Genomic DNA, 27,580 nt, shown 5'->3' on the forward strand with positions numbered 1-27,580 from the left:
GGTAAGCTGGATTTGGTTCTTCATGTTCTGGCCCTGTTAACAAGAAGCGAAAGCAAAGACTTGAGCAGGAGGAGGGCAGCAGAGACTTTTCTGGTTTGAGGGGTCTGAAGCTCCCGGGTGAGAGCTTCAGGTGCCCCTGGTGTCTCCATTCCAGAGTACCACGCTTCTCTTTCCGGTAGTAATGCCGTGCTGAGGGAGCAGAGTTTCCCGGTGAGCTCCTTCTACAGACACGGTCATCACTTGCTTAGGCCAAAGGTGACACCAGAGTTGTCTCTTCTGTTTCCAGTTGCGGTGGAATAGGTTTTCTGTCTCAGAGGAGACAACACTGCTCATTTCCCACCTCCGTGCTTGGGTAGAGTCATGTAAAGTCTTTGCAGAAACAGCGTAGTTAATATCCTGTGACAAACTGTGAGATGATAACAGATTCCTAACCGTGAACCAAGCATCAGGGAATGGAGGGTGGAATGTATTTTTGAATAGTTACGTTAAAACAGGCTATCTAGTTTCATGACATAATTACTCGGAATTTTTCAGCATCTCCCATGCTATTTTCTACACTCAAAGCAATCTGCATTCAGCGTTGTCATACCCAGTCCAAGACCCTTCTGTTGCATGCTTCACATTATTAATGACTGCTGAAATACAGCCCATACGTGACACTTTAATTGCAAATACAGAAACTTAGTGTGACCTACTAGTCCTTGAATTTCATTTTGCACAGTTTTGTTTAAAGCATTCATCCAATTAACTGGGCAAAATCACTTAATAATCTAATGCTTGGAGCCACTGAATTACAGAACAGTTACACCTCTGCCAGTTCATAGCAGCAGCCATTACTCATAGGAAATATATAAGGTTTACAATAGGGAAAACACCTACCGCTGCCTTTCTTCCTAGTCACCGCTCCGGCGCGCTGGCAGACGTACGCTGTTTTGCCTCGTTTGTCAGCCGTCTCAGCGCTCACGTTGAAGTAAATGCGAAGAATTTCTGTACTGTGAATCAGTCCGATGGCAGGACTGGATTGCGTAGTTTGTCTGTGGAATGAACCAGATTCTTACTATCAAGAAATCTAATTTCTGAGTCATCCGATACACAAGATGCCAAAAACTACATGAGGCGGAGTACAAACAGTCTACTCAAGTTTGACATCAGATTCAGAATTTGATTTAAAGGCTTTTTTTAAAGCCCTGTGTTACACCATCCTTTGCCAAAGTCAATACCAAGTGCAGCAGTCAGTTTCCCCACATGGTTTGCTAAGACATTTAAACAGTTTGACAAAATTATCTAATTCACTTGAAAATGTTCTAACAAAATCTGACTTCATTACCAAATGTATTTATCCTGGCTTTATACTACAGGGAGAGTCTTTTTTCAAATTCTGGTATGAAATGTATGCTAGACCAAAAAACTTATATTGATATTAATTAAACTAAAAGTGTGTGACCGAGAAATATTTTGGCATCCAGAAAGTGGGCTTGTCATGCTCCAGGTTTAAATATATACTTATTTTTTCTTCCAGGTAGCGAAGGTTTGTTTTAGCATATGCCATGTGTAATGTCTACCTCGGTTTCATTCTGCCCATTGCAAAAACAGTCCTTTCTGATTTGCAGCAGAATGAAGATGGAAAAACAGCTTTCAGTATTAAATCTCAGGTGAATGTTGCACTTGGCTTGCATTCTACTATTTTTTAGCTGTTCTTTCTAAATCATCTAAAAACGCACTTAGTGTCGTTTGTAAAGCATCTCTCTCAATTCCAGTTTAGAATATTACGTGTGATCAATTATCAGCTTAGATGAAACTGATACGACTTAAGTTAAGTGAGTTGGAGTGGTGGCACCAAGTTAGGGATTTGCACCAATTTAGCTTAATGACCTAACAAGGTCACTTTGTAGGATGTGAACACGGTCCCTCTGTATGTGGCTGTGAGCCCCTCTGTCACTTGTGTCGCCCATAACAAGGGGCACTTATGTTCTCAGAAGAAGCTGGGGCACTGACAAGTAAGAACTTTATTGGGAAGGTGATGTGTCTCCAAGGGAAAAGAAAGTGAAACTTTTTTTAGACTGCTGTGGTAATTTAGGCCCTTTCTGCTCTGTAAACATGACAGTAAATGAAGCACTAGTGGGATTAAGACATCTGTGATGTCCATAGGTGGTGATTAATGAGAACTCTGAATCCAGTCTTGTGAGCCTTTAATATAAATTACATGTTAAGTAATCCAGGTTAGAGGACGGAGTTTACACAACTCTCTCTGGCCCAGGCTTCTCAGCTGCTGACTGCAACCAGGTCAAACCGTGCTCCAAACCCCTCTGACAAGCCACTTACCCATACAAAAATCACAAGAAAGGGGGCTTAAAAACAGTCAAGTGAGAAGAGACATTTTCATCAGGCTGCTTAAACACCAAGATTTTTGTTTTCTTGCTTCTTAGCACTTGTTAATTCAAATACCACAGAAATACATCCGTGTAAAGAGATCTCTCTTAAAAATTTAGTCCATTTCTCTTCACATAAAGTAACACAAAGTGCACAGAGCCTTCCTTCTTGCTCAGCCAGGCAACACCAGATTTGAAATTCCTGATGTTTTTAAGGTTGTCAGCAAATACGCAGGATAAAATCCCGTGTGTTAGATTTGTATGTGTCCAACTACCATGTTACACTTAGCAATAAGAGGCTGTAAGCCAGCTCCTGCCCACGTTTCAGCCCTGTGAGGGACATTGCCAGGAGCCTGTCAGGTGCCTCCCTACCTGCTCCCTGACCTGCAGAGCTGGGAGGAAGCACCCTGCAGCACCCCCGCATCTCTGCTCCGTGGGATTGGTTTTGGCGTCGGCTGTGCTGGTGGGATCATGGCATCCGAAGGGTTTGGAGGGTGCTTGCTCATCAGATAGGACCCAACTCAAGTTGTGGCTGGAAGAGCTTCACTGTTGTTGGCAAGCAGCTAGTTTTCCGGAGCATGACTGTTTCTGGGATAAGATTAAGAAATCACCCCAAAAACCAGTAAAAGACATGGGGGAGATTCTTTTCTGAACATTGTGCTATCTCCTTGAGCTGTCAGAATCCAGGCCAGGTAGGGAAACACATTTGTGTACCTAATTCTTACTACTTTGAGGCAATTAGGTGCTGTAACTACTTATGCCTGATTTTTGTTCATCTTGAAGTTCTTGAGCTCACGTAAGTAAACTGGCTGGGAACTAGGATGTTGCTGGACTCTTTGTAGGAAACAAACATTTACTGTCCACGAGCACTCTGGAGAACGAAATACCTGCACAGCTTCTAGAGCAGTTCCTAGGACTGAGGAGGTACATCGCTCATTCACTCTGCATTCCACTGGAGAATACTCTTCATTTATAATCGGATACACAAGTCAGTGTTTTAGTCTTTCTTTCAAAAGCACTAAAGCCAATAACAAGAAACAGATATCTCTGACAGCTGAAAACATTTTCAATGGAGGAAGCCAAGAACTCATCGTAATTTATCTCAGTGTTATGGATCTGAGCACGCACACGGGGCATCAGTGCATCTGTCCAAAGAAAGAACAATGTACAGGTGCGGGGCTGAGGTTCATGTAACAAAGAAGATCAGTAATTAAAAGCATCTGGTTTCAAATCCAAAGTCATTTATCTCATTGTAGAAAATGTGATCAGAATTCATCCATAATCATGTCCAGATAGGACTTCCCCCCACCCCCTCTTAAAGCAGAATTAGCATTAGCATAGGCTTACGTCAACAATACCTGGTTAAGACTAGCCTGGTGTTTGATGGTGGGGTAAAATCCTGTTTGGGCATCAGCAGAGGTAGGTGGGCAGGTGCTTGTGTTTGCGTAGGGCTGGACTGACATTCCTTGTAGAGCCCTCGGCAGTGCCGCAGAGTGCGTGCTGTGCTGCCGGCCCAGGCGTGCAGTCAAAGGAAAGTTACAGAAGTGGGGGGGTTAGAGGAGTTGGTCAGAGTGACTCCGAAAGCGTTTGAGGCGGATTCAACCACACCTCTTCTGCATTATGTTAATCACTGTAGCCATTACTGGGTTTATCTGTAATTAAATTTACGCCTGACCTCTGTGAAAGGGGGTTTGGGGGGTTTTCTTTTCCAAATTTTGCTTTGCTTTTCAAGCGGAACTCCTGCTGTTAGAAGTAAACCATGTACACCAAAGACAAGAGTTTATCACGGCGTAACAAACGATTAAGCGATCTTAACAGCTCCCACGATTTGGTTCACGGCCGTCTCGACTGTGAACTTGAAGAAGGCGTCGGCTACCTGTGCAGGAGTTGCCTGCGCCTGGAAGCATCTTGCTGCAAACTTGGCAGAGAACAGGGACCTTAAATTCCTAAAATACATTAGACCAGTCAAGCAGTGTGTGCGGATAAAAGCCGGTACCCGTGACTGCCTGTCTCTGTACCTGGCTCGGGCAGTCACTTGCACCTCAGGCAGTGCTCTTTACTTCAGCAGGTTTGGAGATTTCTTTGACCGCATTAATACGGAATTTTTTTTACTTTTGAAATACATTTTCTTGCTGGATTATTAGCATGAATTAATTTTCAAGTTTCTCTTACGTGCAGTGACTTCCACTAGTGATTCATCAGCTTCATTTAAAAGATTGTTGAACAAACCCTTATAAATAAAGGCCCACGCAGGGACCTAATTCTAAAGCAATTAAATGCCCTGAGACTGTTCAGTCCCGTTCAGGGGATTTCATTCTGCACGTGTTGATGACGTACACCCAGTGGCTAACTAGCTCCTGCGCTCATGGTGCAGGCCCTTGGTGACACCGCCGAGAGCGCGGGTGAGCAAAGAGGCAGAACTGAAGGAATCCAAGGCAGTATCCTTAATGGCTGATAACTAGGAGCAGGGAAGAGGCTGGCATTGCCTCAGTCCTTCTTCAGAGATGTTCCACAGTGTGTTAGCAGGGCCAGGGGCAGCAGACAGCTAGTCGGCGGCCGCGAGCACAGCCAGAAGAGAGGGAAACAGAGACACGGTGTCGTGTCTTGCAGTCCTGGAGCGGGGACTGAGGCCTGGGAAGCAGGGCAGTGTGTCACAGCCCAGCACCTTCTTTGCTCCTTGTTTATAGAACAGGGTGATAAAGCGCAATGGTGCCCAGCAAGGTGATCTGCGGGGAAGGATTTATTATATATCAGGGAGAGGGGGGAAGAGGAGAGAGGAAGAAAGAGGGAAAGAAGGAAAAGATTCCTTGCATTCCAGGAATGTAGCCAGAGGCACCTGGCAGTGATTAGTGCAAAGGTTCACCAAACTTCAGATAGAGTCCATCTTATAAAAAAAATAAGTGAAAAAAAGGGAAGGGTATAACTGTTTCCTGAGCATGTGCTGACAGAAATTCCCGTAGGGCAAGACCCAGAGCAGGAACACGTGGCAAGAGATTGGGCGCTATCCAGAGACCAGATTAGCAGAGCTTTACACATCATTTTTAATATTATGGGAAGAGATGAAAATCAGTGTTAACTTTTTTTTTCCATTAAAAAAAAATAATCTCCTGGAACTGAATTGGCCTTTCTCACAGAATAAGTAACTGTGATGCGTGGGGGAGATTTTATGAATGAAATGGTTGGCATGCTGGGTTCTGTGGGAGAAGCTGGTTTCAGGGAAAATCTCAGGGTTTGTAACTAGCTGAAGTGCTCTGTGAGTCACTTCAGAGAGAACACGGCACTTCTCTGCTTTGGACTCCTCATGCTGACCCTTTGTTGTGTCCTCACCTTCGTGCTGATACGAGTTAACGCAATTCCCAAAGTCGATTGTTTGATATGGCGCTGCGCTGCGCCCGAGAACGGTCTTACAGAAAGGTCTTACAGCCCAGAATATAAACGGAGCCAATGGAGAGAAAGGACAGATGTGTTTCGGTCTGGATTTGGTCCTGTTTCCTCTGAACTCAATGGGATACGGGCTGAGGTTCTTTGTCTAGCACAGGAATCTGCCAATCAAACCATCACATCATAAAACGAAAAAACCCCGACCGCTTTCCTATTGGAAACATCCCTGTCTTAGATATTTCTGTTTTGCAGTTACGCTTAATTCCCACTTACTATTCAAGAATATTAGTTTGAATCTATTGTCATTATTTTTCAATTTTGGACTTCATTCAGCGTTTGCTAATGAAGGATACTGTGCGTAGGTTTTGGCAGTCAGGAGATGATGAACTAGATCGTTAAAAAGCTCATCTTAAACTAGCTCAAAATCGGGTTTAACAATTTCTTACTCTGTGTTAATCTGTCCAGGAACCGCTTTTGAACAAAGCGTGGCTAAAGCCAAGCGTAAAACTGTTTCTCGCTCAGCCTGAGTACTGTGGCTGGAAACAGGAAGAATGCATCTCGACAGAGCTCAGGACAATCGGTGTTGACACGTATTGGCTTTGGTTCTTTCCATTGCAGCGATACCGGAACAGGACAGTTGGTGGGCATTGTGAAAGTACACCGGTGCTTCTACACCGCTGCCTGCTTGGGGAGGCTGAAACTGGAGGCAGGATACGTAATTCCAGGACAAGGTCATGGTATCTGTAGCCTACTGGGTGTCCTTTCTGCAGGTCGTTGCTAACGTGCGGCACACCTAGAGAGCTGCTTCACGTAAGCCGTACAGTGTAATGGGGACTTTCACAACCCAACTGCTAGAACATGAGTACAAGAAAACTTATGTAGAAGTCCTCCTGGGATTTCTGTTTGAGATTCTTAAAGGTGTGCACTTCATAAAATGGGACAGAAGACAGATTAATGTCTTCTCAGTTTTGACTTTTAATTTTCTTTTCAAAAAACTCCCCATTAAGGTCCAGATTTCTGTGTGTTCCCAGTGATGCGGGTGACAGACGCGTTCCAGCAGAGGTGAGGAAGTGGCTCGCTGTCCGTGTCTAACAGGTGGTGTGATGACCCTTTGTGGGTAGTGATGTGGGAAGGTGGGAAGATGGTCCCATTGGACCTGAGGAGCCTCCCCGAGGAAGGGCTGCGAGGCGGAGTGTTGGAGAGGGTGCTTAGCAGGGTGCAGAAATGTGTGCAGTGTCACAGACGAGGTGCGTTACCCAGTTAGGGTCAGTTCTTCCAGGAGTCTTCTGTAGGTTGTGTGGGTGAAGGTGTTACATAAACAAGATTTTTCTGATTAGTCCTTTTCCTTAATTGTCTACTGACACATCCGCCGGAGAGGAATGCGTTAGCTTTGCACTTCCACCTGAAATCACAGGTCCCTCAAGACTAGAATTACGTCTTCAGCGCCAGCCTACACATGGTGCTTCAAGGGGGATTTGAAAAATCCCACAGCACCTGGTCAATCAGATGAAGTTGTACGATGAGTGAAGAGAGAGGAGAATTCCTCTCTGCCTCCTTGGGCGATCCGTTTACATCCTGCAGCACAAGATTTGATTACCCCTCGCTTAGCATGGAAATGTTGGTTTTGGCCACTAAATTATTCAGTCCCTTTTTAAAGAACGAGGTATTCTGTTTGATTCTGTGACTCCCGTGGTTGTGAATGCCACAGGCCAGGGCATGCTGTGTGAGCAAAATGTCCCTTTTGTTTTAAGCTGACCTGCTTCTCTCTGCAGGGCATGCCCTGTTGCTCCCATCCCTCGGACGGGCTGGAGAGGAGGCTGGCTCCCCCCTGCACCCTTGCAGGCTGAAAAACTGCACTTGAAATGCTCTTCTGCATTGGCTTCTAGTTCGGGCCATTTTACTTTGAAAGAAAACCCTGTCTTAATATTCCAGTATATCACCAGCTGGTTTTAACTCCCACGACGACTTGATGCCTCAAAACTGAATACAGCTCCCCTGGCTTAACCACTGTGTCATATATGGCCATTGATACGTAGACTCTTCCGGCATCCGACGGTGTCGTTCCCTTTCCATTACTGTCGTTGCACAAGAAGGTTGCACGTTATTCCTGCAGCGCTGCTCTGCCCCAAAGGCAGTGTCAGCTCAAGGCCAGTCAGCACATGCAGGGAACAGACTCTGGGGTGCCTGCCTCTCTGTACGAGGGGATTGAGAGGCACCCGCTGCTGTGACGTCTGAAGTCACCTGGGTGGATCTTCAGGTGGAAAAGCTTTCCTGCTCGCGTCGTGCATTGCATACAGCCAGGGACTTAGCACTAGCAGTTTTGTCAGTTGGCAACTGGAGATCTGGATTCGGAGAGGGCTGGCTGGGAACTTGGTTAGTGCCTGTAGCAGACAGCAGCTGGGAGTAAGGAAAGGGCATGGTTAAACAGGCTACGCTTCGCGTCAGGGACACACGGTTTCTGGTAACAGAGGTGTAAAAGCCTTGCAGCAGGTTGATTTGTTGTTTGAGTTACTACGTGTTTTACCATCGAGCGTCCTTGTAAGTCAGGGTAGATTACAGCAATCCGTGTATTATAGTGATCTGTAAGAACTGTTGATTCTTCTTAGCTTTGCCACAAGCAGATTTATGCTCCTGAACAGAAATATTCTGTATACACAGGAGCCCTCAAATTGAATGAATTAAGGAAGGATAAGGTTTTCTTTTTTTTAATGTGTGTAGGAGTATTTATTTATATATCTCTTTATATGGCTGTATATGGGCATAGCTATATATTAAAAGGCCCCAAAAGGACCTGCAAATGCACTGAATTATACAAGTTACAATTGAAGTAAAATATATGGTATATATTTATTATTAATATCCAAACCAAAGCAAACTGTGGTTGTAGTACAGTATTAACAGGAAATGTCCAGGCTATTAGTTATTGAAACATATGCCTGAGCTACTGCCTGGGAATTTTTAATGTATCCAGCTGAGTTCCTGGTGTGTTTCTGCTTCCACACAGAAGGCATCTCCTTCTAAGCTCTTTTCCGTTGATAATGCATCATCTATTTAATTTGTATCAGCAGTGATTCCTCCTCTCTTTTAATGACCTGAGTATCACAGCAACCTAATTAGTAGGCAAATATTCGGGAGAGAATTAAAAACACGGCACTGGGAACTGGGCAGTTAGCTGATGAAAAAGCGCTCCTGGAGCGTGCCAGGGCACATCACACATGCATACACAGGCACAAAGCCTTCCACGGACCAGCTCGAGCTGTAGGCGCTGTGGTGAAGATTTTAAGGAGACAGATCCCCACGTTAGCCCTAGTGCTGTATAGCCAGATTTTTCTGCTGAGCAAAGCTCTTTCCTCGCTAAAAACTGAGCCTTAACTCAGTGGTAACGTGTTAAATTCCCGGTTTGGGAGAGACTGGGCGTAAGGCAGTAGATTTTACAGTGACCGTCCCACCGGTATGAAACTCCATGCCGAGGGGGCAGCGACGGGCAAGTGTTGGGCGAAGCGGTCAGGGATTCAGCTCCGGTTCCTGCGCTGCAGCAAGTTCCTAGGATACTGGCTGCCGGGAGACAGCTATGTTTGCCGAGCTCCGGTCCCGTGGCAGCAGTGGAGTGGGAGCAGCGAGCTGGCAGCCCTGGAGCAGGGCCCTGCACACCTCCGCACCCGCCTGGGAGCTCACCTCCTCACCACTCATTTCAAAGGCGTGGGGCACAAAGGCTGTCCCAAGGGAAAACGGGAACGCCAGAGAGCGTGGATGGGAGAAGCACAGCTTTACAAATAACAATAAAAACTGTTAAATTCTTCTCACATGGTTAAGACTTAATTAGCCTCTGGGAGCAGTTAGACTGGGCAGGGAGGCTGGGGTTTTCAGTACTCCCACAGCTGGGCACCCTAAATGTACCATTTTTGTTTGCCACGCAGCGTGTTTGCACAGGAGTTCCAGGCGGGATTACTCACCCGCCCTTGCGGAGAGCAGCCCGGCAGGCCTCGGTGGAGCAGCATTTCCCAGCAGTAGCCAGCACAGGGCCTTTCAGGAGAAGGCAGAGGAAGCGTAAGGAAGTCTTTCAGGCCGTTGCAGCGCACTGGCTCCCAGAACTATATCCCAGCCTCACTCAGTGGGGTCTCTGGCTCATCCAGCCAGTACATCCTTTGTTTCTCTTGAACGTGTGTGTGGTCATTAGCCATTAACTGTCACTATCCTGATCTCTTCTGGCGATTATCCTTCCAGTGGCAACACTGCAGTCGTCTTCATTGCCTTTAGATGGAAGTGTTTCCAGGCTTCTGATAGCATCCCTGGCACATGGAGGACAGTGTCCCACGTGTGCTGTTTGGAGGGGCTGGTGACCATCCTGTGCCGGGTGGCTGTGCGTGGCCGGCCCCCCCTGCAGACGGTGGCCGAGGCAGGGCCCAGCAGACAACGTCAGCCCCATCCTCAGCCGCAGCTGACCGCAGACGCGCACGCGAGAGCACTCGTGGGAGGTAGGACTCATAGCAGGGCTGCACCACAGCTCATTTTGGCTAAACTGCCCCTCCGTGGAGCCCTCTGAGGAGAACCGCAGGCACCAGGAGCTGCCCGTAGCATTTAGCTGCTGCTCAGCACATAAACTCGGGGTTTTCCTCCTGGCATCCAGCTGCTCTTCCGCAGAGCGTGTCTGTCTCTGGCCTGAAGAGCAGAGGGTGTCCCCGCACCCACGCAGCCCCCGGCCCCTGCTCAGCACCTCGGCAGCCCTTGGGCAGGGGCTGTCCCAGTTCTCCTGCTGAGCTCCTCTTAACATGCATTTTTAAACAGAGGGGTAAGATTTCTTTTGTTTGCATTTGGCTCTTAAAATACCACTTTAGTCCTCCTTATTTTGCATAAAAAAGTGGGTTCGCGGTGTGTTACCTTCCTCATGAAAAATGTATTTTCCAGTTCTTCCACATTTGGGTTGAAGTTATCCTTGCCTTCACCCGTTAATAATAATGGCTTATTTCTTCGGGTTAGTTCGGGGCTATTCAGAGCCTCTGTGGTTGGTATTATATGCCTTATTGTCCCGCTTTGGGAGATGGAATTATTTCAGGGTAGGATGGGTTTTGACTGGTTCTAAGCCCCCTTTAACAGAGTGTCAGTGTGACAGCTTTTGGCCGTGTTCCTCTGCCTCTCATGTTAAATTTGATTATGCTGTTGCCACCATTAATTCACAGTTCATCTATATTTACCTCCTGAGCGCCTGCCCATAGTGCTTAGCCCAGGTCAAGGATAGCCTCGTTCCCCAGGTTTAATCCAAACCGCTCCAAGAAGCCGCCGTGTGAACTGTGGAGGGACTGCTGCTGCCAATCAGAGTTGATGGCGTTTGAACGGCGGGCGCAGTGGTGGAGGAAGACACCAACGAGCGATCTAACCTGGTTTTAGTTGGTTCTCTGCACGCCCGCCGTGGGGTTTGCTCAGTATTCGTCTCCAGCTGGGTGACGCGTAGTACAACCTGCCGGCGCGTGTTTACTCCTGTGCCTCGGGACGTGTAGCCGTGCCGGTTCGGCAGGGCGGCCGGGCGGCCGCCACCCACGGGGGGGGTCTGAAGGTCCGAGTGCCGCTCCAAGAGCCGCTTCTGGTGTTCCAAGAGCTGCAGGGGCAGCAGGCAGCACCCCACGCAGCCCGGGCGTTTGCAGTGTAACACGTGGAGCAAAAGGCCGTTGTCACAGCTGCCGCGGGAGGGTAAGAGATCCGGCTGCTGCCCGTTGGCTCATTCGCAGGGTTGGTGTAATGAGCTTTGGAAGAGGCTGGTACCTGAACGGCCAGGATTTTGGTCCCATCTCCTGCACCCTGTCTTCTTCTGGCTCTGAGTGTCCAAAGACAGTTCTCTCCAAAGGGTTGGTGCCCTCTGGGCCAATTGCTGTACCCCCCTGGGTGGGATGGTTGCGTTGACAGGGAGGAGGCACTGAACCTCCTCTGGGTGCCTGGGGACGTGGAGGTGGGTTCGTGAGGCTCCAGCTCCTCGTGGGAGTGTTGGGGTCGGTGCCGCAGACCTGCCCCGGCATGGTGCTGCCCCGAGTCCCAGGCATCGGGGGAATCGTCCACCTCTTGCGTACAGCCGTTTCTCACCCTTCTGCCGACAGTGCTGCCACCAGCAAACACTTACTCGGGCTTTTTCTTTGACAGGACCATCTGTTGCAGTTAAAGCTGTATTTCTAAGTCTCAAAAATCCTGCAATAACTGAAACTAGTGCTTTTCTTTGTCTTGGCTGAAATTGGGTGTAAAGCTTTAACCCTGTTACAGCTGTGAAGGCACTTAAACAATTCACTGGCATTTACTCACTCTAACTACATTCTCCAATTCTGTTTTCTGGACATGTTTCTCGGCTCACGAAATTTTAAATTAAGACTGAGCTGTGTCTGAGTTGCTTGCTGAGCAGCGGTGTCGTTTTGTTTCTGTCACTGCAGACGTCAGGGTAGAGGAACAGAAACGTTTCCCAACTCCCTTCCCTCCCAGTGAACACCCAAAAGCAGGACTGCACTGTTACCTTTCCAGTACGTTTTGTACCTGCCGCGTGACGGTTCCTCTGGGTTGGCCAGCATGGGAGTAGGGCCTTTCAGGAAGCTCATTTTCCCATGTTGTGGTGTGGTATGTCAAGTTTTTCTGTATTTTCTTTTTCTAGGCTCGCTCCCAACGTAATCTCTCCGCTTGTCAGCCCCCTGAAAGCATTAGTTCCACCTTCCCTGCTGCAGAAACACGGCTCTCCATCATCCCACAGCCAGTCACCAAATGGGCAGCAGTTTTCTGGAATACCAAATAAACCATACGCTCCCTTCCAAAACCAGCCTGCACCGCAGGGATCTCAAGGTAACCCTTCCCTCTGCTTTTCCTTCGGGTTTTTTTAAATTCCCTAATTCCTGGCTGGGGAGAAGGGTTTATTTCCATTTTTGCATCTCTTGTCCCTGCTGTCTGTTAAGGGACTGAGAGCATTTCAGTGGGAACTCTTGGTTTAAAGTGGCTTGATGTACATACAGAGCAACATCGCCAGACCAGTTCATGCCGTGATACGTTATCGATGGGGAAAACTGTCACGACAGCAGATTTACTGCATTTAGTCAGGGCTTTTAGGACAAGTTTTCAAAAATGGCCTTAGAAGAATGAATTATGCCCCCAGATAACTTCAAATAACTTCTTCGTTCAAAGATGAAGTGAAATACTTAGCCCGAACTCACACCCTGGCTGTCCGTACGGGCTTGCTCTCGCCGTGCGGTAGATCGCTACTAGCCCTGCTCCTCATCTGACTGGTCATCCGGCCTTCCGTCAGCTTGGAGAGAGCGACCTTGCAGAGCAAGAGTCATCTAGTCCCAGAACACGGGGGCTGAAGCACACCCTGGCAGTGTCCTGCTCAGTCCACCAACAGTGATGACCAGACCTGAGCTCAGGCAGTGATTGCCATTTGGGAGTTTAGTGTCTGTGTGATTTTACGTAACAGTTTGCAGGGCCACTCTATGTCTACAGAGGACAGGAACGGGAGCAGCTACGCAGCTGTCCCACTGCTTAATTTAAAATATTTGTTGTTCTCAATTACCCAGCCTTTTTAATCGAGTGCTTATTTACCTACTCCAGAGTTCCGCCGTGGGAACTAATTAATGTTTCCGCAATTTTTGAGGTATGAATTAGCACGAGTTATTATCACAGACTCTTCCATTAAGAGGAGCTTGCGTATCTGAGAAACGTGTTCTGTAATCCAGATGGGATGCTGCTGCTGTGGTAAAGATTCACAGGAAAGACGTGTGCAGGACATCTGTCTGGTTGCAAGCACAACCAAGCGTTTAAGTTTATACAGGCAGATGACCAGCTTTCTGAAACTCGTTTCACAGCTGTACTGTCCCCTGTGTAAGGTCATTTTTGGCCGGCCAAGTATCCCATGTGATAGCTGACCAGGGTCCAGAACAGAGGGGTGCTTTCTCCCAGTATCAGCTAAGGCTAGATCTGAAGCACAGGGGCCGAACACCAACCCAGAGCAGGGCACGGCTGTCGTGGGGCTCCCCATCCCAACAGTTCCTCTCCGAGGGGTGTTTTTGCTCTTTGGTTGGACTGACTCAGCCTGAAAAGCTAAGGCGTGTGATATTAAATGATTTGTGTTGAAGGAAAAACTAACTCAACCTGATGCTCAACAGATTATTCAATTTAAAAAGATTAACTCTGTAAGGGCAAAGTGGCAGATTTATGATAGCCTGTAATGATATACGATTATGTTACCATAATGAGCTAAATGACTACAAACCACAAGAGGAAAGTTTAGCAGCTCATTACTATGGCAGAAACAAATGCATAGACAGAACAAGTTTTGAACCACTTAAATAAATTGACTTTATTCCTTAAGAAAACCACATTTCCTTTTGAATGAATTGTTGCTTTCTAAGTGTTATGTCGTGTGGTTTTGAAATAGCAATAATTTTCCACTTTGGCCAAATGCTGAAGTATTATTGTAAATTCATTATGGACATGGTCATTCAAAAATCAGTTTTGGTTAGCAGCCTTTGAAATCAATCGATCTGTAACCTGTACTTAGCTGTACTTGCTCTGCATCTTTTTTGCATCTCGGTTCATTAGCACATTTTTCTCAGGGAGTCTGTAGTAATTGGGGAGTTTTGAATTTTTGCCGACGGAAGGACAGTAGGTAGGCCCAGCTGTAGAACCAGCTGGGCTGTAGGTGTAAACATCGTGGGTCTGAAGTTTTTAGACGATGGCAAGCTTCATCGGGCCGGTAGCAGAGATATTGATAAAGAAAGAAGCAGCTGATGTTATTTGTATGTTAAAACCTACTTGTAGTAAGATCACATGGAAATTATTACATGCTGAAAGAATTTGGCTGGCAGTGGAATCCTGTAGTTAGTTATACCTGACATGATTTGTTGTCAGAACCTTTATGGAATCTGAAAAGCTGAGATTTATTTGCGCACACACGTAAATGACATGACATAACAAGATGGCATTTAATAGGCATATTCCAATTATTTGCTCATTACATCATTCATTTTAAGGCTGCTTGAAGTTTTCTAGGCTGTGCCTTAGAGAAACAGAGGCAGCCAGTGCCCTGTGTGAAGTGGCTAACTGCAGCTTTTCTGCCACAAATTATTTCAAAGCAAAATTTTAACTAAATGTTATGTTTGGAACTTGGTTTATGCCGTTATTAACTGTTATATTTCTACATCTACTGTACATAAAACATTTAATAGTGATCATTTAAACTGACAGGACATTTAGTAAATTCTTCACTTGAAAATTAACCTCAGGAAAAACAATATTTAAATCAAAACTGAAGAAAAACCTGAAATCCATGTGGAAAAAAAAATATTGGTGAAACGCCTTGTTGCCAAATCGGTGCTACGTTTTGCTCTCCCAGGAGGAGCAGGGATGTTTGCAGCGGACAAGCCTTCCTGCTTACTTCATATTTTAACCACCAAGGGAGCCTTTTTTAAGAACCTGTAAAAAAAGCTCCATGTTTAGTTTAATCAACCATAAGTGGTTGCTAATTGAACCATTGACTATGGGATTTTAATCACATCTTAATTCCTGATACCTTCTGTGTAAACCATTTTGAAACAGGTAAAGGAGCCACAACTAAATGGCATGAGCCAAAAGCACCTTTGTCTCATACTGCACGTTTTGTAAGTGTCTAAATGCAGTGAACTCCGACTTGTATTGCACCTGCAAGTCAAGCTCTGTACTGCCTGCAAGCCACGCTGCATTTCCCACGGCTGTGTAAACTGAATGAAACCTTCTCCGGCAGGAGCCATCCATTCCTGCAAAAGTCCTGGTGGTTGCTTTAACTGACGTGGCCTTTCCATCTCTCGTCTAATGACTTTGGTTGTTGGGAACGCTCAGCAATTTTCCCATTTTAATAGTGTGAAAGATGCATGAGGCTCAGATCCTCTGGAAGAGCGACTGGCCTCTTGAGCCGTGTTGGGCTACTGAAGGCCATCAGCAAGAGCCAGCCTACCTGGTACCAAAAGAAGGTCTGCGACTGGGCCTCTGAAGCAGTCGGTGGGAGTATAGAAAGTATTTAAAAAGTCACGAAAAAACCTTACTGACCCAGCAGCTCACTGACCCTGCTGCCCTTGGAGGTTGCAGTTTCCATCACTCCAAGGCTCCTTTCCACCTTCCAGGACTGACATTCAGCTGGCTACGTTTTCACATCCCGCAAGCAAACGGGGCTTGTGTCCTCCTAGGCAGGTGGCGTTTCACGCCCAGTTTAAGTGCAGGAACATCAGGAAATTCTCCCTGTACGCCCCAGCAGTGGAACTGCAGATGAGGGTGTCTCAGCTGGAAGGCCAGAGTCCTCCCGAATGAACTGCTGCCATGGCCACTCCCCAGGAAGCCTCCAGGCACTCGTGTGAGAGGCAAGTTTGGGGCTGCGCCAGGTGAACCACAGAAGAGAAACGCAAGTGCTCGCTGACAGGTCCCCAGGGTGCAAGATCCCTGCACAAGGGGTACAGCAGGCGCTGTCTAACTGCGTCATCTCCTCGGTGCTCAGGTCTGTGCAGAAGGGCTCTCTGGAGTCTCCACCTCTCTCACCACTTGCAGTTGCAAAAGCTATCGGAGACTCTGCCTTCCTCCTTCCCCTTTCATCCTCAAGGAAGCAGCCACCACTCCTCCCATCGCCATCCCTGTGCCTCTTCCCACAGGCACAGAATGCCTAACATGAAGCTGCCGTCCCTTTCTTACAGGGTCCTACTGTCTCATCATTCCGGTGAGCTAAGGAAGAAGGAAGTGAGCTTTCACTATACTGCTGGGGTCAGAGGGTTCAAAGTCCCATTTTTAGTGTCATGGTTTGTTTTACGTGACCACTGTTCTTGCTGCAACTTCCCCTTCCTCACTCCATCGTTTTCTTCAGTCTCCTGCCTGCGGGCACGTTAGCACAGGGATGGTATTTCTCTGTGTTTTCTTTGGGAAACACTCAGCAGAAGTTTGGGGCTGGAGAATACAGCAGTGCAGTAACACTGGTACTCTCCTACATCGTATCCCTTCATTTGGACGGTTCCAGTATCACTTTTTGCGCTGCCGTGTCAGATTATCACGCAGCGATGCTGCGCGACAGGCACTGCGACCCAAAGGAGAATTTGGTTGCTTATGGCAGTTCTTGTCCAGGCTTCTGAGTCTGAGGCAATTCTCTGCCTCAGGTATTTTTTCCTGAGCAGCTAGACAGTGTAACTTAAAACACTTCATACACTTTGCTCATAGGTCTTGAGAAAATCCTGGATCCAACTAGTTTCACTCCAGTTCTGTCATGCGTGGCTGTCCTCTGGCTTTCTGAGCCACTGTGCCAGCCCCACAGATCGTAAAGGCGTTTAATTGCCTTAACAAAGGCAAGCCTGGGAGCATGACGAAAGGGCAGCGATGGCAGAGACGGAGAAAATACATGTCATGCCTTCCCCAGCAGTGATGTGTATAGCAGACATTCTGGAAAAGATGCCGTTTTCTCCCTAGCAATGCACGTAAGTGCTCTCTGCAACCCGTTAATACCTCAGCTGAAGCCAAATGTCTCTTTTTTTTTTTCTTCTCATCTCAAAAGGATGTATTTTTAGAAGGCGTATGGCAAGGAGTTCATGTTTTGTAAACAGAAAAGTCAGGATAATTATCAAAAGCCAATCAATACAGCACTGTACTAAAACCACATCACAAGATGGCTTTGCTGCCTCTCATAAGAGCGCTTTGGTTTTGTGAGCCAGACTCTCCAGGCAGTAAATAGAGGTGGCAGCCTGTTTATTCCAAGGAGGGATATGCATCATTTAATACTCAGCTTTCCAAATTTCTGGGCCGCCCTCTACGTAGCAGCAAACATGAACAGCTTTGGTACAGTGTGCACAGTGTCTTTATCTACGGTAGTCATCCGTTAGTACTTCACCAATCACGGAGAGCAACAGCTTGGGTGGCAGATCATAGGTTCTCAAGAAATGAATCATCTAATCCTTGCCGATGCTGCCAAGACACATAGTAAAGTGTGAAACTTCTGGGCAAATCTTTCACCACTTGATGAGTTCGGTGCGTTTACACTCAAGAATTGCCTCGCTCAGCCTTATTTATTACCACCTTAGAAAACATGACCAGAACGAGCAGACAGGCCCTCAGCTCTGATACCATCTACCTGGTCAGACCTGGGTGGTAAAGGGAACTGTAGAGCGAGACAGGAGAGCTTTCCTAACAGGCAAAAGCGTGCGGACAGCGTGATGTGTAAGGGACAGATTCCACCCTGCACAGCAGATCGAACACCTGCACGATGGGCCCAGCCAGCCCAGGCTCCCACTGGCTCCTGTCAGCCGGAGACGTGGCTGTGTGTGCTCGACTGAACTACCTGGGCTTCTGCAGTAGCTCCTGAGGAAACGTTTCACTCTGAATAAGACTGAGGGAAGAAAGGCAACAGCTCCATATTTTTTCTGGGAACTAAAGGATAATCCTACTAAACATTCTACTAAACTTTAAGCCTGACTTAGTTGACTTAAGTCATACATGAGGGAAGGAGCAGCATTTCAGAAGAAAAGGTAGGAAAAGGGATAGTTTGTATTAATGTGCAGTTAGTGTGCAACGCACCCGAATCAGGAGGGGGTTGTTGAGGCAGGAGGAAGGAAGAGGATTAAATCAGGCCATGGTTGGTATAAGTCCTGTGGCATGCTTTGAGATCATCCCTATGGGTATTTTCTTTTAGGATGTTGGCACAAACTTGTAAGCTGTAAAATTCCTTCCTCAGCACTTCATGTGTCCTTTTACGTTAAGTATCTTCGTTTGATGTGTACAACTCGTCACAACTTCTGCTGGGAAAAACCAAACCGCTGCTGCGCTGGTAGTACGATACTCTTTAGAAAAGCAGGAGATAAGCCATGTAGGGTACAGGGGGGACAGAAGTCAAACGTGCCCCAAAAGCAGAAAGACCGCGGCAGCCAGAGACCATCCGCATTGACCTTGGCACTTCTCAGAAGCAAGAACCTCAGGCTGAACTCAGAGTCTTCACCTGACGTCCGTGCGGCGTCAGTCCTGCACCTCTGGATCGTTTTCCTTGCAGACATTGCAAAGGAGCGGTCCGAGAAAGGAGAGGCTTGAGGTACTCTTACAGGTCTCCCCAATAAACAGCGCTGTCTCCAGCAGCGCGTGATGCTCACTGGGTGGGAAAAGACTTGACTCGACAGAAAACAAAGCAGTGCTATTCATGCAAATATTGCATTGTCGTATTTCAATTAAAAGTAATTCATTATAGACACGTTCCTGTAGGAGCTGAGCATCCTGGACCAGATCCAGGGGAGTACTTAGGACTTCCCTTTGAACACAAGTGGCTGTTGACCCCGTTCAGCTATCGACTGAAACGAAGCACAGCTGCGAGATCGTTGCTTGAGGCAGCTTTTATGCCACTGCACCTTACCGAGCAGCATGATCGCTTTTCGGTTAAACCGAGGAACGAAAAGCCCCACAACAGTAACGAACTGCTGTGACAGGAATGGAGCGCATACCGTTGCGGCAGCGTTAAAATGTGTGTGCGATCTCTCTTTTCAGGTTACCAAGGCAGCTTTCACTCCATACAAAACTGTTTCCACTACGGAGACTGCTACAGAACAATGGACCAGTCTGTCACCAGCGATGTGCTAACAGGGGAATCCCACTGCTTTAATCCTCTGAGACAGAACGGCTACCACATACTCAATGCGCCTTTGGCTTCTACAGGTAAAGTGTTCTGCCTCTGAAGAACTACCCGTATGCTGTTTTTAGTGGGAGGGGAAAAGAACGCATTAAAGTCAGTATTATTACAAAAAACGTTTGCATAAAAAACTCACGGCTGAAATTCGTTTGCATCTATAAAAATTCCAGAAGGAAAGCAATTTAGTTTTCTTTAGTCTTGTACCGGACGCTGGACTATTTCTCCCTTCGTCTTGCGGGTCGTGGCAGGCCGCACACGCCTTCAGGAGAGCTGACCGCCAGGCGCTGCTCACGCTCGCTGCACTTCCCGTCAGGGATGCTCAGGCAGGCTTTCACGCTCAGATCCAAGTGAGGAAGACAGCCAACACGGTTCTGAAGGGAACAGCAGCAGCAGGGGCTTCCTGTCCATCTGAGAACAAAAGGGTGGCCTTGTTTTGCAGTACTGACCATTACTATTGCGCTGCTGTGATCAATTCAGCCGAGAGCGTTAGTTAGTTCCTTTTTGTGCGGGAGTTCCTTTGTGTTTGTGCTGCAGCACAGTTGTGGCAATTTTATTTTCTTCTTTAGCTATGTATTTGCATAATGTAAGATTTGCAACAAGTTATTACAGCTAGTTAATACTTATAATACTTCAGTATTTAAGTATTTATTTTTACAAAGCATTTCTCCTACTTTTAAAACCGCAGTTAGGAACTGACAGAATTCCTGAAGTTAAACAAAAGGTGAGTGTGGCCAGAGCCGTGAAACACTGCCATTTACTGCAGGCTTCACTTCCACATCTCTGAGAAGTTTTTCTCCGTGTCGGAATTCAGGAGGGCATCTCGACAATACAGAAAGCACATGTTTAAATGCTTTTTGCATCGGGGCCTGAGTCAGACCGCAAAATTAGAGTTGACTTTCCTGTTTGTTTTGCATTAAAGGAGCCCGCTCGGAGAGAGTGTGCGCGCACGCGCCTGTTGCTGCGTACTAGAAAGTGCATGCTCCGGTGCCAAACACAAGGGAAAAGTTTAAGATGAAGTTTCAACTTCAACTTTGAATTCTTATGTTTTACTCAAAAGATTGATGTTACTAAAACATGTTTTTTTCATGTTAACATCAAGTTTAGATTGACAGCCTCCAATATTTAAAGAACAGACTAAATAAACTTTCCGAAAGAAATTGTAGGAGCAAAGAATAATGCGATGGCAAGACACCAACTTCAACAACAGTTGATTTTTCTGTCTGGGACTAAACTAGTATGAAATGTTTCTGTGTAGTATTTTTGTTTTTAGAGTGGCTATTGAGGCATGCAAATACTTAAAAGGCCAAAACATAAGTATATATGAAATATATACATCTTATCTTCCTGTGTGTGAAATAGAACCGTTCAGGTTTGCAAGATTCATCAAGGCTATGCATTAATTTTTTTCAGGCTTTTATGGCACCATTAATACTAAATGAGATCTCATCTCACAGGAATGCTAAATGTGACTGGCAAACAGCTGTTCCATGAATCACATTAACAGTCAATAAATTCTGATTTTCTGTTCAGGACTTTGGATAGTTTACTCTCTCTGGAATCTAATAATGATTTCTGGGGTGCGTGCTTATCTTGGGTTTTGTCCATCTGTGGTTGTGTATCCACGCTGTATACAGGCTCATCAAACAGAAATTAGCATAACATAAACAATCGCAAACTTACGGCAGTACGGCCACTCCACTTGGGCGGACGCAGCACAGGGCAGATAAACAGGCCAAGTTCATCTTCCAGAGACGGGACGTGCACTGCATGCCAGAGTTCTGCAGGCAGCAGAACGTGACCTGTAAACTAACAGTAAATTAATACGTCACAGGAAAATGCAGAAATATAAATAAATACAGAATTTGGTCTCAAATAATAAAAACATACCTAATAGTGAAATACCTATAATTAAGTTCCAAGGACTGAGCTGACGGCTCTTGCTGCCGTCAGGCCTGGCTGTACGAGACCGCGGGATCTGTCAGTCACAGCCCGGAGGCCTCAGGGAAGCCTGGTGCAGTGTTTGACTCGGCCGTGCCCAGACGCGCTGGCCTGCAGTGGGGCAGCCTCGAGATGAGAGAGAGGCTGAGGAGAAACTGCCTCATGCCAGACGGGGAACTGAGGCACAGAAAAACAGTCGTTTCCCAAGGGCTCCACGGAGCTCCTCCATCAAGCAGAGAATGGATCTGGTTCCCAGTGCGTCAAGCACGAGGATCGGCCATCCATACTTGACTTGGAATTCACACCAATGTGTTTGTAAGGGATTTGTTTTCCACATCAGGCGCTTAGTTCACAGGCATGTTCTTAGCTACAAGACCCTTGTTCCATGCGTTGCCTCAGCTGACTCGGTGCTGCTGCCGCCTGTTAGAACTGTGGTAAGTGGTGTGGGCTGGGCACAGGGGTCAGAATCTCCCGCCGAAGCTCACAGATTTTTCTAAAGACCCAACCCAAATCAGGCGGCAGGGGGTAAAACTGAATCCGTACGTTAAAGGATGAACATAAGGTGTCTGTGTTTCCTGCTGCGGTCTGGGGAGCGGGGTAGGGGGTTAGGAAACTGTTGAAGGAGAGGGTGTGGGAGGTTGCCCAGCCCCGGGCGGGCAGCAGGGCCATGGGGCAGACAGGAGGGTCTGGTGGGTGTGAGAAGTGCGGGCCCAGGGACACGTGCAGAAAGGACAAGGCAAGGGGTGACCACAGCAGGGGTGCAGTAAGGGAAGAGCTGCACTGCGGTAAGACGGGTATGTGCACGCGGGCCTTGACCGGCCAGCTGCAAGAGCAGGTTGTAGAGGGGCATAATAGGAAACGTTCATGTCCTTCGGGGTAGGCAAGAATCCTTTTGTTTTGGACTCCCTGGCACTCCTGCTGCCACAATATCTGGTAGCAGGCAAACCTGTTCCTTTCCACAGAGATGCTCAGCGCAGGGGGACTTGTAACAGCTGTGCAAGTTTTGTGTTATAAAAGGAGAAGGACAGTGAAATCCTTCCCCACCACAGTGGCTTTCTGGTAGCCTGGCAAGCACCGGCCAGCTCAGCCAGGAGAGGAGCCAGCAGCATGGAGAGCTTCGGTGGGCTGAGGACAAGGGGGTGTGCAGCTCCTTCCACACATCCCGTGAGCCTGACCTGACCCAGACATGCTGCCACAGACCTCAGTTCTGCAGTATGCAGGGATCCAGTAAACGTAGGATTTCTTTTGGATCTTAGGAGCAGCTGGGAGACACATGGAACATTTTTCCTAAATGCCATTAAAAGGAAAAACACGCCAAATGAGGCCTGCATCAGTTCTAGTGCACACTTACTAGGATGGGTGCCCACTCATTGTTTTGACATCCTGTTCAGATAATGACTGCGAAGTCCCGAGGGAGTCACGCTCTGATCCCTGCACTTCACTTGCAAATGGGTAGCTTTCCGCAGAAATGAATGGGAGCTTCATCTGCTGTGACACAAATGCCCATGGAGATTAGTCCGTGTATCTCCTGGGTAGGGCTTTGATGGTAAACCCTATTGTCTTCTCATTAACGCTGCGCTGTGCTGCACGGTCCCAGGCCTCAAACTGCGCTTCCTTCCTTATATGTCCTGCGGTACTGAATCATGTCCGTACGCTTTCAGGCTACGATGCCATCTCCGACGCACAGTGTGTATCTGAAGACATGGTCTCCAACGGAACTGACGACAACGGATTCTTCCAGAACGGCGCCTTTGACCACTGCTTGAATCACATTCCTTCCATCTATACAGACACCTAAGAGCAGGGATGACCCGGTTTCCTGATTATACCTATAACTGTGTATGTAATAACAAGGTGTTGTTCAAGTACTTTTATTTAGTCTGTATCCCTATATGTGCTCATTTAAATAAACACCTCACATTTACCAAACCATTTTATACATGAATAGTCTGTATAAGATAATATTGGAACCTGTTCCTTTGCTGTGGCACTTTGAAATTCATGCTTTAAGGGAATGAGGAGCATTTCAAGCAGCTTGGTTTGTAAGTTCTCTCAGTAAAGTGTAAATGTAAGTTATATAATAAACTTGTAAAGAAGGGTTATTTTTTTTTTCCTGAAAAGTATGTTTCCATTTGAGAATGTTGTTCCCTTTAATCAGTTTCATCTAACTCATTGGTCAATTCTTCTCTTTTTTTTTTTCCTTTTTTTTAACTAAAAGGATTTTTTTAATCACAGACCTCATGTATATAAAGATCTTCATTTGCTCGGCTGGTTTTATATTTTCAGTTTTACAAGAAAGCATTAAAAACTGGAAACAAGTCTACTGTCATTTCTCAACATCATCGCTCTGCCTAATAACTCCTAATACCATATTCTTAAAACGCCCGAGAGTGATCTGAACCAAGCGGTGACATTTCAGTCACTGCGAAATCAAAGCAGCCCAAGCGTAGGTGAAGAACACTCAGGGGGCTGCAGACCTCCAGGGAGAGGGGCAGGACCCAGCGTGGGGCGGCACCGTGGGCTGGGTGCTGTGCACCCTCCCAGCCGTCCTGCTGCCCCGGCCAGCGTGAGTACAGCAGCACGCGCAGCCATCCCAGCAGGGCAGGGGGAATTAAATGCAGCTTTTTGCCTCCACAAGTCAGTGTGCAGCTTCATCCCACGTATGATCCGTGACACAGTCACACTGCACAACACGCAAAAGAGCCAGCAGCCACTCCAGCTCTCCAGACACACGCTGGGAGGAGAGACTGACACCTTCGGAGGGCTTTACTCCACGGGTACTCAGTGGCTTCAAGAACAGAGGTCACCTGCTCTAGCTTGTACCCTGTCACTGTGGCCCTGGCCCCACTGGGCTGTGTTTCCCAGCCCATTTGTGATTCCTGGGAGACGCAGGCATCCTGCAAGAGCACAGTTAGACGTAAGCTCCTGGGAATGGCCCGTGGTGCTGTGGGAGAGCAATAAAGAAAAACTAAAAAACCCTAAATGAATTGTTAAGTGGGGCTTAGCAAGGCACCCCAGGAGCGATGCACGGTTAGCTGAAAGGCTTTGTTCTGTCTCGTACACAGCACCCGACCCGGGAGCTGCTGCTGCTGCACGCAGAGCCTGCTCTCGCGCAGGTGTGGGTGCAGCCTCGCAAGTAAAGAGACTGTGCCTCCTGCACCCGGTGCCGGAGGGCTTGACCTTGTCACAGGGCAGGGCGCTAGGGAAAAGGCTGAACGACATTTTTACAGCAGGTCCCGCGGTGAAGTCTGCAAAAGGCCATCGTGCCCACGCCAGTGACAAGCCCATCCCACAGGCCCGGTGCCCCTACTGCCAGAGCTGCAGCTGCAGAGGTGCCACGCCAGGCACGTGGCGGCCTGAGGAGGCTGCCCTGCGCCCATCCGGGTGGGGGAGCACTCCTGAAATGCTGCTGATGCTGGGAAGTTTTCCACCACCAGTTAAACCTTCACTAAAGGCGTCACAGACTGAGCATCAGTTGGTGCAAATGCCCTCCATTCACAGCTCAGATTTACCCAACACGCCATGAGGCACCACTGACAAACACCGGTTTGAAACTAGTCAGTGGCTGAGGACGGTACTTTCTGGTTTCCTCTGCCGGTTACCAGAGTCTGCTTGGCAGCAGCGTGTGCCCCCCAGTGCTGTCAAGAACCTTCCTGCGTGCCAGTGCCAAACCCCAACTCTTCAGTTTTCAGGCCTCTAATCCAATGAGCTGCTCCCCAGAGAACGGCCTAAACCAAGCAGCAGCTGCTGGAAGATTTCTTGCCTCCACCCCAAAGGATTGACAGAAAAATGTCAAGCACCTGGCTGCAGCCAAATAGAAAGTTCCACAGGAAAAAAATGCTAAATTCAGTGGCATGTTAAGAAAATACCACATTTTGCAGCTGCATAATCAGAATCCACAGAGCTGGCCTGGAGCTGAATGGGGCGATTCTTTGGCAGCATTTGCAGCAGTGGCGTTACTGGGTCCACAGGACTGCGGTTCCCCTTACGGTCACAAAGTTATACAACCACAATGAATATGTATATATTAGAGCACAATTTGGTGGCAACGTGTGAACCCAGCAGTCAGAGTACCAGGGAAAACACAGTAGTAGCAGCATAAACGCAGAGGTCTCCAGTGCCCCAGCCACTCGGCGTATTTGTGTGCCCCTTGCAGCCCTTCCAGGGAAAGCCGGCTCTAACACTTGGTGGTTGCTAGCTTTGGCACACACCTTGTACGGAATCGGAAGGGTGTGGTGGGGTGTCCCATGCTGGCAGACCACCCTTCACCGGCAGCAATCCTGGGGGACCAAGACCCTGCCCTCTGCAAGGGTGTTATGCCCAGGGACCAGTCAACAGCCTATGGCCCATGGCTCCCTGCCTCCCGTGGACACTTCCCATGGGGAGGAGCAGGAGGGAAAGCCAGACAGGGAGCAAGGGAAGCTGCGGCAAAGGGAAGTGCTGGGGTGACAGCTGAGAAAAGAGGAAACCCCAACACGCTGACACTGACGGAGGATGGCCAGCATTCAGTCACAGTGAGAGGCTTGTGCCAACCTGCCCAGAAACGTGGGACACAGCTCAGGTCCAACAGCACCAGGTGCCCCGGCCTCAGGACACGGCAGCCTGTGGCCCTGCTCCTGCATGAGCATCGAGCACTGGGTGCCACTGCACCTCTCTGCCACGGCAGCCTCTGCAAGCACGGGAAAGCCCTGGATGCCGTGCCACCACAGAAGCACGAGTAGCACCACCCCCAGTCCGACCTGGGATAACCACAGAGCCTACAGGGATGCATTATCGTGGTTTCTCCCGGGCCTGGTTGTTCTTTGTGGGTGTACATGAAGGTGCCTCTGCAGCCAATCGAGCTTTCTGTCCTCAAGAAATCTGAATGAAACTCAGACACTCAGGCAGTTTCACAGTTTGTCACTAGTGCGCGGGGTTATGTGACACACACACACACCCCTTTTATAAACGGCTCCTTGAGGTCTCTGGCTCTCAAGGATGCCCGGACCCAGCTGCAAACCCATGAATTGTGGCTGGCCCGCCCCGCCACTGGCCCAAGCAGTCCCTGGCAGCACCGGGTCATCATTCCTCTCCTGGAATGAAAATGTATAAAGGCTTTGCTCCTGGTCACTGCCACATTTGGATTTCTCTGTCCTCTTGCTTACCCACTCCGATGCATCAGATTTATTTTTTTAATCACCTCAGACGTAAGTGGCCTGAACCCTCTCCTAGAACATCACTACACGAGGAGGCAGGTAGCTTAACAACTGCCAAGCAGTGAAAACTCTACAGCTTTTGAGGGACAGAAAAAAACCATACCCACAGCTCAACAAAGCTGTCATGGCTGAGACAAAAATCAAAATAATTCCTGTGCTTCACTTAGTTGGAGACATTAAAAGGAAATCATGCCTTAAAAACATGATTAATCTCATTTCCTAAAAATTAAAGAAATCCTTCTAAAAATGTCTTTTTTTTCAGTTAAAAATGCAAACCAACCAAACCTAAACATATTTGATCAATTACAAAAATATTTATGTCACAACAACCAGGCTGTTCAAAACCACACAATGATTCACAAAGGTCTGGGAAACTTAAAGCAGAGCAGCTGGAGTGATGATTTAACTCCAGAATGTGTGTGAATCAGGTTTTCTGTAAACTGAAAGGATACACTCAGAGAACTGCAAAGGCACTCGTTGGAGTAGGTCCGGTTTGGAAAGTTATCCATAACAAAACCATGAAATACACAATAGCCCAAGCTAATGGTTACTTGTGTGCTTGTCTACTTCATTATTTCCTTTTCTTACATGGAAGTAGGGAAGTATCTCATGTAAGCTTTTCCTAAAGACACAAAGAAACCTTTCAATGGAATTTATTGCTTGGCAAGTTTCTCGTTGTGGTGCTGTAAAAACCCCACCAACTAATACGTATAATAACTGGAGTAAGGCTTTATAATAGTAGAAAATTATTACCCTGTGGAATTAAAATGGAACTGCTGGTTCCAGTTGACTGTCAGATACTTTTTCAATCTAGGCAACAGAATTCAAATAATAAATTACAACACTACTTTATAAATAGCTACAAATCATTTCCCCAGTGAATGAAAGCTGCATTTACCCCCGTGTAAGTACTTGTGTGTACGCAGAACCCTTAAGGAATCACTGAAATAAGATGACCTTCAGCGGCTGATCAAGCTGGAAGAGAGAAAATGAACTTCAAGTTAACACTAAAGCCCTTCTTTACTCTTTCCACCAGCTGGGATGCAAGCCAAACATTCAGCAGG

At 47.4% G+C, this 27,580-nt stretch overlaps 1 protein-coding gene across 1 annotated transcript in view; it reads left to right on the forward strand.

The window, feature by feature from the left end:
• The window catches only part of GLIS1 (GLIS family zinc finger 1), a 107,499-nt gene extending 84,172 nt beyond the window's left edge, over positions 1 to 23,327 (forward strand). Inside the window, exons 7-9 of the mRNA XM_010160606.1 lie at positions 12,376 to 12,560; positions 19,242 to 19,409; positions 22,983 to 23,327. Coding sequence (XP_010158908.1) covers positions 12,376 to 12,560; positions 19,242 to 19,409; positions 22,983 to 23,119 — 490 coding nt within the window. The 3' untranslated portion in view covers positions 23,120 to 23,327. The remainder of the gene's footprint in view (positions 1 to 12,375; positions 12,561 to 19,241; positions 19,410 to 22,982) is intronic.
• Positions 23,328 to 27,580: the final 4,253 nt, after the last annotated feature.

Source organism: Eurypyga helias, unplaced genomic scaffold (assembly GCF_000690775.1).
Source record: "Eurypyga helias isolate BGI_N326 unplaced genomic scaffold, ASM69077v1 scaffold4351, whole genome shotgun sequence".
Classification (NCBI taxonomy): Eukaryota; Metazoa; Chordata; class Aves; order Eurypygiformes; family Eurypygidae; genus Eurypyga; species Eurypyga helias.